The sequence below is a fragment of the Apodemus sylvaticus genome, chromosome 9, assembly GCF_947179515.1.
Source record: "Apodemus sylvaticus chromosome 9, mApoSyl1.1, whole genome shotgun sequence".
Lineage (NCBI taxonomy): Eukaryota > Metazoa > Chordata > Mammalia > Rodentia > Muridae > Apodemus > Apodemus sylvaticus.
This window is the reverse complement of record NC_067480.1, coordinates 84,587,569-84,601,016: the sequence shown is the minus strand read 5'-3', so window position 1 is coordinate 84,601,016 and position 13,448 is coordinate 84,587,569. Positions and strand designations below refer to the sequence as shown.

General features: G+C 38.9%; 1 protein-coding gene across 2 annotated transcripts in view; it reads right to left on the bottom strand.

Annotated features, from left to right (window-relative positions):
- Cd2ap (CD2 associated protein) overlaps nt 1-13,448 on the bottom strand; it is an 85,951-nt gene that overhangs the window by 48,322 nt on the left and 24,181 nt on the right. For both annotated transcript variants that reach the window (XM_052192344.1, XM_052192345.1), the window contains exons 2-3: nt 12,865-13,025; nt 5,602-5,755 (exon numbers count right to left, since the gene is read on the bottom strand). In XM_052192344.1, the coding sequence (XP_052048304.1) occupies nt 5,602-5,755; nt 12,865-13,025 (315 nt within the window). The remainder of the gene's footprint in view (nt 1-5,601; nt 5,756-12,864; nt 13,026-13,448) is intronic.

The window sequence follows — 13,448 nt, the reverse complement described above, 5'->3', positions numbered from 1 at the left end:
GAAATAGAAGAAAATTTCCCTAATTTGGGGAGAGGCATATACAATCAGGGTAAGGATTGCTTTTTAACCCCCAACAGCAAGAAAAGATCCTCTCTACAACACATCACATATGCAACCTGTCAAAGGGACACCACAAGAAAGACTTGAAACTCTCAAGAGAAAAATGGCAGATCACATTTAAGGCTAATCTTACTGGACTAATGGAGAGTTATCAACCCTGAAAGTCAGGCAGGTAAGGCAGGAATGGCAGGTGAGTGGTGAATCAAGAGTTCAAAGTTTACAGTATTTAAGAGCCTATCTCAGATTAAATAAACAATAAATACCAGAAAGGCATCAAATGAAGACAGCATCAATGCAATTACAGCGGGGACAATCTCAACACCACACTATCATTAATGCATAATTAATGCATAGATCAACTGGTCACAAGCCAGAAGAGAGGAGTGGAAACATAAGATTTATTCCAGAGAGGACTAGAGATAAATGGAGTCGACTCTGTCTCAATATCTCCATCTTCAGTGGAGGTTAGCCATTAATTCCCTGCTTTTTCCTGTACTAGGCAGGTGGATTCAACCTTAGGGTTTAATCTCTTTCCTTTTGATGAAGGCCAGCAAGATGGTTCGGCAGGTAAACATACTTGCCTCACCACCAAGCCTGATAACCAGAGTTCAATCCCTGGAAAATGGAAGGAAATAGGACTGGAAGAGAAAGGCAGAGCTGTTTTTCTCCCACTCACCACTGAATATCAGAGCAGACCAAAGAGTAGCTATGCTATTTTTACTTTGCTGGCGAAGCACTATTTAAATATCTTTCTTAGTGGTCCTATGATCTTTAAATATTAGGCAAAATAAATATCATAAATAGCTATTTTTTACTACTTAGATATATTTCCTGTGGGAATGGATATTAATATTTTAGAGCCCATGGTACAATAATACTGCATTTCTAACAAGTTTCCCCGAAGCATTTTTCTGCTAAGCTAAGAAAACACACTTTGAAAATAAAAAATAGTATTTTACTAACTACAAGCATCTGAGTTCTCAATTCAAGCCTGATGCCAACCACCTTTGCCCACTGAGCCATGTTGCCAACCACAATTTTCAAATATATACTGGTGATTTGATTTTATGCTCCCAAATCCCATCTGACTACCCCTGAACCTGTCATCCTCCTGCCTCAGCCTTTCCCCCTTCCCCTCGATCATCTCTGAATAACTTACTTAAAAACCTAAAGTAAAATTTTATTTTCACCTATGTGTTTCCATTTGTCAGAGAATGAGTTTGTAAAGAAGCTGAAATTTATAGTTAGACATTTGCTTCTCACCATTTCTACATTGTATTCTTTTAAATGTTTTATTCAGCTTACTCATAACTGCACACACTGACAGGATTCAGTGGTGTTCACAGATGTGCACTGATTACATCTAGCTACCCAGCACTCACCACAGGCCCCAGTAATCCTTTTCTATTCTACTTGGAAGTCTGTTTTGCTACATATGGCAGAATTTCATTCTTATTTTGAACCAAATAATATACCATTATATACTTAATGTGTTATTGTCTTTACCCCATTATCAGCTGATGGGCACTTAACTGATACTGTAATTTCACTACTGGAAATGGGGCTGCTTAAACACAGGTATACATGTATCTATTTTGTACACTGTTTCCTTTCTTTCTAATACATAATCCAAGAATACAGCTGGATTTACGGTACTTTGATTTGTTTGTGAAAGGGCCCTGGTTGAAATCTAGACTTCCATTTAACTTAGGACCAACTGCCACTGTTTCTCAAACTGGCTGGATTCATTTACATAACATCAACAGTGTACACTTCCTTTCTTCCACATTTTCATATTTTACATAACTGTTATAAATAGGATAAAATGGTGTCTTTCTCTTGCTAACGTTCATACCTAAACTGAGAGGAACTGTGATAGTGTGGATGAGAATTGTTCCCCACAGGCTTGCGTAATTGAAGAAGTGGTGTCCAGTAGTCGGTGCCGTTTGAGTAGGTTTGGGAGATGTGGCTGCAGGAAATACATGGCTTCACTCTAAGTCCAGTTCTGTCTGTACTTCATGCTTGCAGTTGACTATGAGACTCCTCAGCCTCCTCTCCCAGCTGCCTTGACTCCCCGCTATGAAGTCTTACCCCTCTAGAGCTCCAGGCCAAAATAAACTCATTCTGAAAATTGCCTTTGATTGTGCAATTTTATTACATCAACAGAAAAGTAATAACTTTGCCTAGCTCCAGCTGGGATCCATTCCTATAATATCCTTAGTCAGCTGAAGAAGGAGGGGGAAAAAAAAAAAAAGGAAAAGACAAGACCCAGCTATCGCCCCATCTCCTGCTCGGATACATATACCCAAAGAAAGGGTTGTTCTGTTTTGTATTCATAGCCTTTAAATCTGTCTAGCCTGTGCTAAAGAAGAAACATTGTCTTTTACACCCAGAATTAAGAGTTAGGGAGTTTAGGGAGGCAGAGGCAGGTGCATTTCTGAGTTCAAGGCCAGTCTGGTCTACAGAGTGAGTTCCAGGACAGCCAGGGCTACACTGAGAAACCCTGTCTTGAAAAAACCAAGAGTTAGGGAGTTTATAATGAGCAAGAGATCATAAATTACTCTTCCATTAGTTTGAAAATTCCCAGGGCAGAAAAACTGCACACAAAGATACAGCTCTATGCTATTCCACTCCACTATTTGTCACCACTCACAAAAGTAGCTAAAACTGTCCGACTGAAAGCAGGATAGGTGATGCACAAACATTACTGGAATATCACAATTTTCTGAGGACACAAAGGATTAAAAATAAACTTTCAATTTATCTGATTAAGAAATCTTCGTTTTTTCACAAAAAAATCTTTTGTGGTGTAACCCAGTGCTATAACCCAGGAAGCAGCAGTTTTCTTAATGGGCAATGATGTGGCAAATAGCACTGTGACAATAAGGGGGCTGTACAAATAACATTAACACTCATATTTACAATTGGGAGTGGAAGTCTTCCTATTGGCCAATCACTTCATCTCACAAGAGAGTTATAGACAACAATGTCAAAGACACTATAATCTCAACACTCAGAGAGTATGGTTAAACAATTTGTAGGCTGGCAAAATGACTAAGCAAGTAAAGGCACTTATTCCTCTGAGCTTTACAGCCTGAGTTTGATTCTCACAACCCATCAAGTAGAAAAACACAGCACCTTCCACAAGTTTGCACATGCACACACACTAGATAAGTAAGTAGGTAGGTAAGTGGGTGGGGTGAGTAGGTGGGTGGGGTGGGTGGGTGGGTAGGTAGGTAGGTAGGTGGGTGAATAGGAAGGTAGGTGGGTGAGTAGGTGGAAGGGTAGGCAGGAGGATGGATGCAAGAACATGGATTTCTAAAAATATCCACTATTTCTCAATAAATCAGACTGAACATGGAGTTTAACAGGTTTTTTTAGATGTTAAAACATTTACTATCCATTGTCATAAACACTGTAATCATTCACACATGTTTAATGCTTTATATTTTTAAATGGCAGTCTTTGAGAATGGTATTGTTACCTCTTTTCTTAAATGAAGATAAGAAAAAAAAAACTCAAGTAAATTTAAGTCAGGCCATAAAAGTGATTAAATTTCTGTAATCTAAAATATTTTGGCACAATAACCCTATAGGTGTGATAGTGGCACCCATACCTTGGTGGTAACCAACAGCTCTCTAATTGAATTTAGGACCCATTTAGCAAGAGGAATACCATATGCCTGGTACTGGTAAATCTAGTACTCACTGCTTTTGAAATCATGGTTACTGAAAGAGAATCTATAACCACGAATTTACTAAACCAACATCATCACTGAAAACAATCCATAAACATCTGTCCTGCCAGGCAGTGGTGGCACATGCCTTTAATCCCAGCACTTGGGAGGCAGAGGCAGGCGGATTTCTGAGTCCCAGGACAGCCAGGGCTATACAGAGAAACCCTGTCTCGAAAAACTAAAAAAAAAAAATCTGTCCTTATACCACAGATAAGTGTAGTCTCCATCCCTCACCAAGGAAACCTCTTTGCTAGAGAAAACCACAACCAATCAAAATGCAGAGTTGTGGAGCCCAGTCCCAATGGATTCATATATAGAATCCAAAACCTAAGGCTCAGGAGACATTGCAGAATAGAAGGCAAAAAGATTTTAAGAGCTAAAGGATCAGGGAGCTTGCTGTGAGAGTGTATCTCTTGGTCATATCTGAGCCTATACCCATGAAGTCTTACCAATTCGACCACCTGAACATGAGGTACACGAGGATGACACCAGTAAGCATGCCATACTGAATGGTGAAAAGCCCACGAGGCCTCACACCTGCACAGGTAACTTCAGGCAACTGAGTAATACTGGGGAAGGAAAAGTGGTCCTTCCCAGGGACAAGTACATCAATTAGTTGTCACCAAACAATGAAAACATACATACAAGTGTAGCATGATGTGAACTCAACAGATGATATTTAAAAATATATATGAACAAAAACATACATACATGCAAAAACAATGAAAAGTGAGGCCATGAATCTGAAACAATCCCATATAGGAAAGTTTGGAGGGAGGAGAGCAAAGGGAGAAATTTGTAATTAAATTACAATCTCAAATATAAACAAAACAGAAAAGATGTGGGGGAACGATATCAGAGAGTAAAGTGCTTGTTGCCCACAGACCCTGGCCTTAATCCCTATGTCCCACAGAAAGCGGGGGAAGAACCTATTCCACAGTGTTGTCTTCTGACCTCTGCACCCCACACCGCACACATAATATTTTTTTAAATATAAGATATGGTACTCCTGTGTCAATTTTTTCCTAATTTATTTACAGATAAAGAACTCGTCAGGACTGGAGAAAGATGGCTCAGAGGTTAAGAGCACTGCCTGCCCTTCCAGAGGTCCTGAGTTTAATTTCCACCAACCATATGATGGCTCACAATCATCTATACTGAGATACGGTGCCCTCCTCTAGCCTGCAGGCATACATGTACTTCTAAAATACATGTATAAATAATAAATAAACAAATATTTAAAAAATAAAATAAAGAACTTGCCAGAGCAGGAGAATCACATCTGGGGCCAGCATAAACATAGCAAGACTCTATTTCAAAAGAAAAGGAAAAAAAGAAGAAAAACTAGCAGATACCTCAACTTCTAAATAAGAACTATTAAACACAATCAATACATTAATCATTCCGAGACAATAAGAGATAAACATGAGATCTTCATTTATAGCTCCTGTATACCAGCTACTCTGCTGGATCATCAATGTTACTGACTTGACATGACAAGCATAAAAACTAATGTGCCAGGGCTGGTGAGATGGCTCAGCAGTTAAGAGCACCAACTGCTCTAGGTCGTTAAGTTCAAATCTCAGCAACCACATGGTGGCTCACAACCAGCCTTAACAAGAAACAAAGAACAACAAAGACATAGAAAGAAAAAAAAAAAAAAACTAATGTGCCAATCATCAGTACATTAGAGAAACTTAGAGATTTTGCAGTTGGTTGCAGAAAACTGAACTCATCTTTCTGAATTTATGAACAATCATAAATATCCTATTTTGATATAACCATGTAAGAAATTGTTTACATACTCTTCTTAATAGCTTTGGTTTGTGGATGTGGCTGAATTCCTCCAGCTGGAAGTCCATACGTGCTGATTCGCTGTACAAGACTTGCTACATTTCCGTGCCTTTCCCGTTTGATGGGCAAATTGTCATCCTTGGGTTCTGTCTCTCGCTTAATTTCCTAAAAAGAGGGAAAGAGAGAAATTGGTAAAAAAGAAAAGTTAAGTTACTCAAGTTACATTTTTAAATGTATTTCTGTACATTTTGAAGGTAGTTTAGTTTAGCCTGGTCTGGAACGTCCTCTGCAGCCACGCTAGCCTAGACCATGGAGCATTCCTCTTTCCTGAGCATCCCTGCTCTTAAGCTTCTCAAATGTAAGATGTCAAGATACAGCCACAGTGAAATAAACTACGACATAACTCATTTCTAAGCTTTTGTCGTGTTCAAGTAAGTCTGAAGAATGCAGATCATTTTGCTGACCATGACAAAGTATAAGTTTACACCTTATTGAAACTAGAAAAAAGGTAGAGGTGCAGCTCACCTTCACTCTAGCACACACCAGAAAATCCTGAAATACATAAATTAATTAACACAATAGTTTTAAATCAGGGGTACATAAACTTTTTTCCTACAAAGAACTATATACTAAATCTTTATGGATACCAGACCATACAGTCTCTTTCCAATATCAATTCCATTGTATGCAATTCAATCCAGTGTTTATCTTTAAACAACTAAACCCACATATATTCTTTAAAAAGAAAATTCATGAAAGAAGTTGGGCATGGTAGTCCCCATCTGCAATCCCCCAGCCCTTCGGAGTTAAAGGCAGAGAAACCAGGAGTTGAAGGTCCTCTTCCACTGCACAAGAATACAGTGGGATCAAAGCCATCCTAACAACATGAGACCCTTTTCCAAAGAGGGGTGGGGGGGTGCTTTTAAAATGTTCACAAAATTTACATGTCATTTAATATTCTCTTAATTTTTCCCCATCCAATTCCACAGTTCTTAGTTAGCAACCTTACAGCATAGTCTTGTACAAACCAGTTGCATGTAAGTTCTATCCTGTAGGTTTTAACATAATGGCTCCCTCTCTAATTCATAGATCTAAAGTGAATCATCATGCCAGGTGGTAGTGGCACATCCTTTAACCCCAGCACTCAAGAGGCAGAGGCAGGCAGTTCCTGGATGGCCAGGACTACACAGAGAAACCACAAAACCAAAAAACAAACAACAGAAAAACTGTGGGAAAGTGTATAGAATATTACTAGAAGAAACAAAAGACCACATAAACATGAAGTCATGCCATATACCATGTTAAAAGCTCAGTAGGAGAGGCCCTGGAGGGGGCCTCAGTCCATGTCCAGGCTTCAGCCTCCGACCCACTACCCAAAGCTTTAGTTCACCTAACATAAATTCAGCAGTGGAAAGCAATTCAGGGTAACTTTACAAAGCAACCTCGGGACTGGTAAGATGGCTCAGTGGGTAAAGGCATCAGCTGCCAAGTCAGACAACCTGAGTTCAATGCTCAGTATCCACAAGGAAGGAGGATAGTGCTGACATCTTCTACTGAGACAAGTGAGTGGGTAAGAGGCAGCAAGGCACAGTGAAGGAATACAAAAGGCAGAATCTTCCAGAACCCGACTGGAAGACAACACAGAACAAAGAAAGATTCTGAGAAATAAGCACATAGCAGAAGCAAGAATGTGGAAAGGTCTTAAGAGTCGCAGAGACTAAGAACAGTAGGGCCAGGAGAAGGCTGATGATGAAAGGCTCTGAAATCTACTGCACAAAGATGGTGGAGCAGTGCTGAGACATTTCCACAATACAAAGATCAGTACATACAGTACAAAGACAAGCTTACAGCAAGTAGGTATGACTGACAGCTGAATGTGCTCCGAGTCAATGACAGAGCAGGTGTTTCAAAGACTCAGAACTATTCAAAATATTGAGATTCTTAAAAATTCATCAGTTCCAACTCAGATAAGAAAGAGTTTAAATGACACCCAAGACCTGGCTCGGGCAACTTGCTCAGATGTTAATGCCATTCACTTAGCAATGATCTCTGGCCGCTGCTTAGTCTCACCCCTTGACAGAGCTCTTCTTCAAGCTTCAATCAACTCTAGCTATTGTCTGCATTGTGTGAGTCTTGTCTGAATTCTCCCAACAGAGAACACAGGGACTGGGAAGCTAAGGGAAGTCCAGGGCAAGATCCTGCTACATATTTTAGTGTTCCCATCAAATTGTAACAGAATTTCTTCATCTTCACCAAAGTTAAGTCATAGACTTTGCTGCTAGGGTTAAGTCAGGGGATTCCCTACTCTGTTATATTTATATTTCTTCCATGTACACACTTCTCTTAGCTACTGGATTTTATTTTCAGAACTATCTGCCTGAGGTGACGCAATCTTTGTCCACATGTACTTCTGTTTCCTGATATATACATATAAGCAAACCCAGATGTCTCGTTCAATATGGAGTGACTACACTCATGAATGTACTTTGGGTGTCCCTACTGCTGTGAGTTTCCCATATCAGATTAAAGTGCTAATACCAAATATCATCAATAGGTTTTTCTGATTTTAATCATATATTTTTCAAAATATACTAGCTTAAAGGTCCCCCTGTGGGCATTAGCTTTCAATATACTGTAGCTAGAATAAACAACTATTTAAAACTTTTAGAGTTTCCTCCATCTCTCCAGAACTTATAGGAGAGGAGCAATCATATCTTACTATGCACAAAGATAATAAAGATAAAACTATTCCCACCAGCTAAGGGCAACTCCAGAATTCAGTAATACATGCTATATCTGATTCCCATACTGAGAAGCAAACAGGCAATGCCCCAATTGTTCATTGTATTTTTGTAAGGCTCAAACACAAGGATGCCTTTTTGATGGCCTCCTGTATTTGAGTGGATTAATTCCCCTTCAGTTTCTATTGATTACTCTCAGATGTATCCTTCATAATTTAGTTAAATTTGAACCCCAAATCTTGACTGAAGTTAACTTTGACCTGAGAAACTGCCTTTTTATACATCTCTTGTGATTTAGGACTAGAGAGCTATCTCAGTGTAATGTAATTCCTAGCACCCAAGTCAGGTGGCTCTCAACTGCCTGCTCCTGAAGGACCTGACTCTCTCTCTTGGCCTCTATGAGCACTGTATACATATATATAAACATATAAAGAAAAATAAAATTCAAATTTTAAAAAAATCACCCAGATTTATACAATATAACTAGACAATTTAAGTTAGATATTAAGAGAATTACAACCAATAACTGAAAACTACTGATAAGGGACCTAATGAAATCCCACTGCTATTTTAGAAAGCCTTCAGAAGTATACTCCATACTGCTTTTACCACTAACAGTGGTAAAGTGGTACCACTCTCACTGACTCCTCTCCAAGAGGATACACAGAGGAAAATTAATGTTAAATCTGTAAGCAAACAGATCACTGGAAGAGAAAATGACCAAATATTGGGCATACTCCTAAGAGTCCTTGCCTTCAATGTGACAGGATACTAAAGGCAAATCAGACCAGAGCCCTTGATTCTGTCCCTGAATTAGGTGACTTCCAACTCAACAATTCCCAGGGGAAGAAGCTTCAGGTAAACCGTCAAGTCTCAGTTCCTCTAACCTCACAGAGTCCCGCAGTGGTCTAACACCATGTATCTAGGCATCACCTTGATTGTGTTCAAGGTCTAGGTTAACAAGACTGAAATCTCTAAACTCGTCTATGCCTTCTTCATCCAGAAGCAGCCAGATCAAGATGATAGACATCTCCAGTTGTTGTGACGTCTCCATTTCTTATTCCTGCTACTACTATTACAGAGTGTGTGTACAACATGCATATCAAGCTACTACTATTACAGAGTGTATACACATGTATATCATGCTACATGAGTGGAAGTCAGAGACAACGGTGATGAGTCAGTGTCTCTCTTGTTAGTGACAGGCTAGCTGGCCTGCTCACAAGCTTCCAGGCAATTCACTTTTATCGCCACCTCCCATTTCCCTACTGGCATGCTGGGATTACAGATACAAGCCACCTAATCCATCTTTTTAACACTGATTCACAAGGATTAAACTCAAGTTGTTGGGCTTCTTCAAGAAGCACATTTAATCCCTGAGCCTTCACACTAGCCTGGGCCTGACCCCTTGAGGAAACAATGTAGCTAATTAGATATTAGCAGATTTCGATTTCTCTGGGCATGGACCACTCCCTGCTAATCAGCAGCCTGTAAACCAAGAACTCAGACTCCAGCACTATAATTACCAGTCAAATGAATGGGATCTGAAACAGCAGTGGCCCTTGGTGAATATAGAATATTCTGAATTGCAGAGATCATTAATGTATAATAACTAAAAACTAAGTACTGACATTACTATCTCAGTGAAAGCTTTTTAGTAACGAATAAAGACATAATTCCTATGTCAATCCATCACAACACAGTAGGCGACAGGGGCAGGTAGATCTCTGAGTTCAAAGCCAGCCTGATCTACACAGTAAATTCTAGGTTAGCCAGAGCTATAGACCTTGTCTCAAATACAAAAAGAGCCAATCCAGCCAGGCATAGTGGCATACCTTTAAATCCTAGAAACAACAAAGGAAGTAGAGGCAAGGAGATCAGCCAGGACTACATAGTAAAACCCATCTGGGGGGAAAAAGAAAAAAAAAAAATTCAATCCAAATGGAGCCTCTCAATCACTTGAACAGGAAAATACTCCTCAGGAAAGCTGTCTGCTACAGAAACTTTAGGAAGGATATAAAGCCATAAAGCCTGTCTAAAATATAGAGGGAAGTATGGTCTCTCTGGCCACTGTCCATTCTTACCCCTTGAAATTATACACTATTACATGATCTCTTAGATCCTTGTCCAAGATCACCCCTTCTATATGTGCTATACCTTCTAATAAATTCTGTGTATCTTTTACATACACATACACACACACACACACACAGAGAGAGAGAGAGAGAGAGAAAGAGTGAGAGAGAGAGAGAGAGAGAATAAACCAAAGAGAAAAAACATGCTACAGAGAATATACAAAGATATACCTAATGAACATCTTTGAATAAGATGTATTCAAATAAAGGCATATTTAGCTAGTCAACAACAAAAGGCTTAAAATTTAAAATGTATAAAAAACATAAACCAGAGCCAGGCGTGGTGATACACATAATCCCAGCACTTGAGAGGCAGAGGCAAGCAGATTTCTGAGTTCAAGTCCAGTCTGATCTACAGAGTGAGTTCCAGGACAGCCAGGGCTACACAGAGAAACCCTGTCTCGAAAAACCAAAAAAAAAAAAAAAAACCAAACAAACAAACAAACAAAAAAAAAACCATAAACCAACAGCTCACTAAAGGAGAGATAAATGGTAATATACATGTGAAAAGATGTTCAATGCATATCTTTAAGGAACTGTAAATTGTACACTGAGATGCCACACACTATTAGAATGGCCAAAATTCAAAACACGGATAGCACCAAATATGGGTAAAGGAACAGGAAATTCCATGCATTCCTAGCAGAAACTGAAACAGTACCACTACTTTCCAAAAAAAATTAACAGTGTCATATTAAACCAACATTTGTTACTATGCAACTCAAAAACTGCACTATTTTGTCTTTACCCAAAAAGCACACTACAGAGATGTTTATAACAGTTTTGTTCATAATTGCCAAAGTATGAAAGCAACTAAGCTATCCATCGGGGGAAAATACTGGCTCATGTGCAAGCCCCGGACTTTACAGAATGAAATGCTCAGGTTGCTAGTGGAGCCCTATGGTTAAAAAAAAAAAAAGTCAAAGGAAAGCAAAAAGTGGCGTGGGCTAAAGAGATGACTCATTGGTTAAGAGCACTGGCTATACTTTCAGAAAACTGGGTTCTATTTCCAGCATCCACAGTTTCAGGGGATCCCCACCCCTCTGTCTTCTACCTGAATACTAGGATTAAAGGTGTACACCACCAGGCCTGGCAGATTTATTTTTTGTTCTTGGAGATAATTTTATTTTTAAAAATAATAATTTTTTAAAGCTGACCTTTTCTCAACAATTCATCTACAACTTTTCTCAAATAAGAGACAAGAAATAAAATGCTGTTAAATTAAGTACAGTTACTTCACCTTCTCTGAAATCAATTAACAGAACTTTGTTCATATTTGGAGATGAAACTACAACTAAAATAAATCTGAATTATTCAGAAAACAAATACTAAATAAGCATGCATTCTACAAAATACTACTGTGCAAGTTGGAATAAACAAATGAGACACTCTCTAGCCTTCTCAAGTCATAATCATTAACATATATAGAAAACAAAGCTAACATCAATTATACTTAAATTCATTGTATTCTCTTTTCTTCTCTAACAGTGACTTTTTTTTTTTTTAAGTTTGTAATAAGCTTAAGTATCTTAAAGTCAGGCTGGAGCGATGGCTGAGCAGTTGGGAGCACTGACTGCTCTTCCGAAGGTCCTGAGTTCAGCAACCACATGACGGCTCACAACCATCCGTAATGAGATCTGAAGCCCTCTTCTGGAATGTCTGGAGACAGCTACAGTGTAATTACATATAATACATAAATCTTTAAAAAAAAAAATACATCTGTAGTGTCCACACACACTCAAAAATTCTTTTAAAAAAAAGTCTCTTAAAGCCTGTTTCCTAAACTAAAAGAATGTTTAGCAGGCTAATCTCTTTAAGTATGGTCTAATGTATTCTCAGCAAGGTTAGGAAAGCAGCAAAGCTGGGCATGGAGGTGTTACCCTTCAATCCCAACACTACAGAGGCACAGGCAGGAGGGTGGCAGTGAGTACAAGGCCAGCCTCATTTACACACCAAGCTTCAGGACAGCCAGATCAACATAGAGAGATTGTCTTTAACAAAAGAAAAGAAGGAAGGTAGGCAGGGAAGGAAGCCGAGCAGAGAGCAGGGAGCAGGGAGCAGGGAGCAGGGAGCAGGGAGGGCGAGGGAGGGATGAGAGAAAAGCAGTAAAATACAATGCAAGATTGGGGAGGCAATTCTGAGAGGGCGACTCAAGTGTGATCCAACTGAAAACTGTTATCTATGGTTTAGAAGGAAAAGACAGACAGGTAGATAGATCTATGCACAAACAGGCATAGAGATACACATACATCACACAGCATTACTGTACAGCAGGTTACCAATCGCAAATGTAATTGTACCTGTATTTTTCTAAAATAAAAGTTTTAAAGTATTTTCATTTTAAACATATATGCATTTAGTTCTTGACATATATACTTAATTAACTGACAATACTTACCTTAACAAAATTGTCAGGGAACATCCCCCGTCTCCCATTTAGTTCTCCTTCTAGCCATCCTTCTTCCTGTAGTTTTTTCACATTTCTGATGATTTCCCCGACTCGGATAGTTAACTCATCATCATGTACAGCTTCATAGTCATATTCCACAATATAGTCAACTAAAAAAAGGAGAAAATAAATGTCTAAAATCTAATTCACAAAATTACTATAAGCCATATTAACAAGCTTTGACCTACAGAAGCTGTGTAGCAGCAACTAATACTGCAAAGATGTCAGGCTTCTCCTTCTGGTTTTAAATACCTAACCACATCAGCAAAGCCCTTGATCATCTAAGTATGGACCATAGTGCATAGGAAATATAAAGTATATTCATTACATACTGCATTCTTTACTTCAGCTTTGTGGTGTAAGATTTCCCACATAAAGTATACCCACCTTTATAAGATTCTTTCTTGAATGTGACCTATGACAGACTTGTAACCAAAAGAATATGACAAAGATGGTGGACTATGTGGAATGAAAGAATATTTTAACGGCCATGTTGCTTCTTACTTACTGGCTTTGAAGACACAAACCACCAT